General features: G+C 34.6%; 1 protein-coding gene across 1 annotated transcript in view; it reads left to right on the top strand.

Moving 5' to 3' along the window:
* The window catches only part of LOC107102800 (ribosomal RNA processing protein 1 homolog A-like), a 21,582-nt gene extending 19,940 nt beyond the window's left edge, over positions 1-1,642 (top strand). The window contains exons 14-15 of the mRNA XM_015402231.1: positions 261-324; positions 1,412-1,642. Coding sequence (XP_015257717.1) covers positions 261-324; positions 1,412-1,623 — 276 coding nt within the window. The 3' untranslated portion in view covers positions 1,624-1,642. The remainder of the gene's footprint in view (positions 1-260; positions 325-1,411) is intronic.
* The last annotated feature ends 3,489 nt before the right edge of the window (positions 1,643-5,131 follow it).

Genomic DNA, 5,131 nt, shown 5'->3' with positions numbered 1-5,131 from the left:
TAGCAGCAGACAGCACATCAGAGCCCCACACAGCAGAACGGAGATATCAGGACTAGGCTGTTTGTTTGTGGACTTTTTTCTGTGGAGATGATGCTAAACCACATTTTCAGGAACACTTCTGCCGCTGTAGTTTGCATCAACACCATCCGTCCTATGGAGGAACAAATTTAAAATCAAGGACAGATTCTCTGCTCTAGAAAATGACATTCAGGCACTGACATGCGATTGACCAATTCTTGCTGTGTGCTTTTATTCCACAGATGCAGTCTACCCCCCATCAATCAAAGAAGGTCAGATTTGGGCTGAGGAATAATAAAACGGCAGGTAAGAATGAATCGATAACCAGTTAAAGTGAAGTAAATCCATCTGATCTCCTAATTATTGCATCTGTTGATGGGTTAGGCATGAGAATGCAGTGATTGATATTGACGAAGTAGTACAAGGAACAACTAAGGAAATGTTCAGGGTTTTAAAGGAGTTGATGGCTCCACAGACCAGGGCTTTGTCTGCACAGAGCCTTTAGACGTACAGTGTGAGCAGGTAGATTGCATCAGAGCGTCGGGTTGCACAGTTTAGGAACATACATCAGGAGCTGTGAACTTTTAAACCCTTAGGTTTAAAAGCTACAGTGTGAGCTGTAGCTGCATGCTATGATTGAAAATATTGTAACGTAATTCTGACTTGCTAAACTACATTTAGGATTAGACTGTGCAAAAGTGCATGAATCAATTGGGAAGGGAGGTTTCTACATTTCCCTCTGTTAACCCTATAATGCCAAATGTATCGTATTTGATACATACGGTTTCTGAAATGTTTTGCGTCCGACACCTTTTGCATAATTTAATGGTTAAAAACTTTGCTCAAAATCCTATTGTACACAATCGATATACCTGATAACAGAGGGCAGAAGACTACACAAAAAATAATCTTGACTTATCGCAGAGTAATAAATTATTAATATCAAAAATGTATTTCTGTTTTTTCTTTTTACATATTTTGTTAAAAGGCCAAATAAGGACTTCAAACCAAAAAAAAGTAATTTTCTGTTTTGTTTTATTCTTGGATCGGGCTTTAAAGGGTTAAACCTGGTCAGTTTGCAAGTGTTGGATGCATACTTAATACAGGTTATTAAATACATATATTTTAGAGAATTTATTGACCAGTTTTTTCTTTCTTTTTCTTTATTGTTTTTTCTTTTTTAAAGTAAAATGTGCTATACAATAGAGATGTCCTAAGTTATTTTTGTATTGTATTTCTGTTGTATGAAATAGAAGTCTGAACGTATAGCAGGTTGGGTTTATTGTTTTTTATTTTCCTGATGTGTCTTTAGGTAACTCCTGTTTTTTAAGTCGAGATATTTAATGTAAAACACAGTAAGTCTGTTGTAACAGTTTTGCTTTCTGTCATTTAGAGTTTAAGAAGACTGATCTCACTGTGCTTCTCAGTCCGGAGGGTTCGTCTCGAGTGCCGTTTGACCCGCAGCAGAAACCAAAGTTTGGGGTCTTAAAGTCTCCGCCCACTCCTGTATCCTCTGGTTCCAAGAAAACCCCCAAGAAGAACAGGGGCAAATTGCTCCAAGCAACACCTAAAGGACGACCTTTGGGAAAGCGCAATTTTTTTTAAGTCTTTAAGAACTGTTGGAGAAAACACACATTGGCTGTGAAAAGTTTTATAGCGGTTTGAATTCTGTAAACATCTCTATTTTTGTTAATCTAATCAAAATGTTCCAGTTAACTTGTTTGGATTTATTCATTGTTCAAATAAAGGCATTCATTCCAATGATGTGGTACAAAATGACGACTATGAGGTGCAGTAGGAGTTGTTCCCCATAATAGGGAAGCTGTTTTTACTCTTAATTCTAGATTTTCTGTATGGTGCATCTGAAAGGTATAGACAGCACTTCACTTTTTTCACATTTGGCTTTGGTTCAACCTTAATCCAAATAATTTTTATCTTCTTTTATACTAAGAAGATGCATTGAAGGCCTTATTTGGGGGGGGTTTAGAAGGCTTATGACCCAACCAAAAATAGGGTGCAGTTAACCCCCCTAAAGATATCGCATATTTCTGTTTTGTAATAAATAGTTTTTTTTTGTTTTTTTTTCATTAGAAGAATACTAGGATGTCAATCATTTGGTAATTTTTCCGTCCCTGCTAAATATTAGTGTTACTCAACAGAGTCATTCTCTCTACCAAGCCTTCACTATTAACAGCAGTGTGAGTAATTTAAAAACATTAAATGAAAGAAAAAAAGCAGAAAAGATGTTTTAGTATTGGTCAGCACCAACCCCTAAAGAAAAGAAAAATCTCTCACATGATTTCAAAACTCAAGCCCAGTCTTATGAAACGGACATTTAGATGTACCTGTCTGTTATAGGAGGTATTAAGCCAGAAAATGACATTAGATTTAATATCAATTTCATATTGTAACTGCCAGCTCCACCTAACCAACAATGAGAAATAATGTTTTTCAAATGGCTTTTTAGTCCAGAGCTGTAGACACCTCTTGTTCATTACCTAGAAAGTTACTCTGAGTGTGCCTCAAAAAGGGTTACAGTACTTAAGACGGCTAAATTAAGAGCTAAAACGAGAATTGGGGCCTGGTGCATGAGAGTGCAAATGAACAGATGAAAGAAGATTGAAGAAGGCAACGCATTGCAGGTCATTGCTGCAGACAGTAATTCTACATTTAACAAAAAATGTACTGTCCATTAAATTGGGAAAATATCTGCTGGAGCCTTTTAAACACCGTAAGCACAAATGTAAATTTCACTATTATTTTCTTTGCTTATCTTAAATATAAAGTTCTGAGTTTAATGATGCAGTTTCAACAAGGAACAACTAAAAAATGAATAAGTACTACTAAGTAATCAAGTAAATGAATTGTAAATGATATACTCTACATTCTACAAACAAGGATTTCGTGAAGCTGACAGAAAAAAATCCACTGCTATCTAATAATTTGGCAGAACATGTAAAAGCACATTTTACTTTTGTTGAGAGTTTACAGAATGAGACCAATGGAAATAAATCCAAAAGAGACCAATGAACATCACACAAAAGAGCTGTAAGCTTAAATAGTTCCATAAGCTGAAATCACATCAGACAGAAATAAACATACAGAAGGGTAGAGGGACGGTGACAAAACTGATGGAGGGAACGACAGAAAGAAAGAGCAGGGAGACGGTGTCCATTTTAAAGGTAGAGTTAGATTTGCTGATTTAGAAAGCAAGGAGACACACATGAGAGAATGGAACATTCAAAGCGAGACTATCCACAGTCATTGATATAAAATTTGACTTCATGGTACTGCCAGAAAGCAGCAGTTTTAACTTAAATCCAGTTGATCTACAAGAACAACTTCTCTTGCCATTAAGTTGGTGGCCCCTGTTGGGTATAAAAACAACCATCTATCAATCAATTAATTAATTTGATCATTAAATATATAGATTTCAGGCTTTATGTATTTAATGGTAAATGGCATGTACTTATATAGTGCCTTTACTCAAGTCAGGAGACTTGACCAAAGCACTTTACACTTCATTCATTCACCCATTCACTCACACACTGATGGTAGCAAGCTACATTGTAGCCACAGCTGCCCTGGGGCTCACTGACAGACAGACCACCATCAGTAGACAATGCAGGTGAAGTGTCTTGCCCAAGGACACAACGACAATGAAAGTCGGAGTCGGGGCTTGAACCGTTAATCCTTTGATTTCAGGGCAAACTCCTACATCCAACGCCACTATAATAAATAATTATGAATAAATTATTAAGTTATTATTAGGTCTCTTTAAAAAGGAGATTTTTATCTCATCGAGATCTAACTGTATTTTACATAAATGCATCACAGTTTATTATTGGATATCAGAAACTATAGTGTTAGAAAAGAAACCAAAGACTCATCCATTTCAAAACTGTTGTCGTTGTTTTGCTGTAATGGCACAAGGAAGCGTACAACTGAGCTACACCTGAAAAAGTCATAACACCTCCAGGAAAAAATTTACATTGATGCTTTTTTGTCAAAATTAATATTCTTGAAAATGTGGTACTTTTGATATCCTCACAAAATACATCCAGATCTAATTAAAAAATAATGTACATATTATAAAAAAAAAAAACGTTTGAATGCATAAAAATACACCAGTGTCAGTAGTTTTGCTACTGTGCAGCCCCAATTACAGTTTTGTGATGGTTAAAATTACTTGAAATATATTAATAGGTATTTTCTGTCATTTTTTATTACCTTTTATGTGATTAACAGTCCTGTAACTTCAAAGGTTTTTGGCTTTCTTTTGTAGTTTTCAATTGATATTTAAAAATATCTTGTGGTGTTTCAACAATCAGAGAGCTCTCCATGAGAAATATAATTCCTAAATTAGTCATATTTGTGCCTTTATATTCAACTGATGGTTTATGTGAATTACTGCTAGTTTACTTTGGCCCTAAATTTATATTATTTATTATACCCATACTATTTCATCTATAATGTGTTGTTTAATTTCTACAAAATACAAAGACAATATAAAATCATCTGAGGCATGTTATTTATCTAATTGCTTATAGTTATTTATTTTTTTTTATTATGATTGAATTAATAACAACCTTACATCTATTTCATTATATGCCGCTGGTGAATTTACAATGCTTTTTGTTTGACCAAATCTGGGATGAATTTGTAACAGTTTAAACAGTGCACTATACATTATAGACATGTGTATTAATTCAATAACCAAAAACCAAATATTTATGATCAACCTCATTGCTGGCTTTTGCAGATTTAAGAGTAGTGAGCGGATTTGTTTGCACCTTTCTGCGTTAAAATGTAGTTACAAAGGTGGCTTCAGTTCAATGCTTTGTCTCCCTTAAGAGAAAAATCTCTGGAGCATCACTGTTGTCTTGGGAATGACAATCTATATTATCTGAAATGCGGATAATTGATTGAGTTTGTTCACCTTAATGTTTATTAATAAGAGAAAACCTGAAATGTACGGAAGAGGATTAGGGCCACTGAAAACAAAAAAAAAGTTAACTGATTTTTAAATTTTATTTCAGTTTAACGTGGGAAAAAGACAGACACTTTAATCTCAGAATTCTGACTTTTTTTCCTCAGAATTCTGACTTTTTTT

The sequence above is a fragment of the Cyprinodon variegatus genome, unplaced genomic scaffold (assembly GCF_000732505.1).
Source record: "Cyprinodon variegatus isolate N-32 unplaced genomic scaffold, C_variegatus-1.0 Scaffold1322, whole genome shotgun sequence".
NCBI classification, from domain to species: domain Eukaryota; kingdom Metazoa; phylum Chordata; class Actinopteri; order Cyprinodontiformes; family Cyprinodontidae; genus Cyprinodon; species Cyprinodon variegatus.
This window is presented reverse-complemented; position numbering and strand designations above follow the sequence as displayed.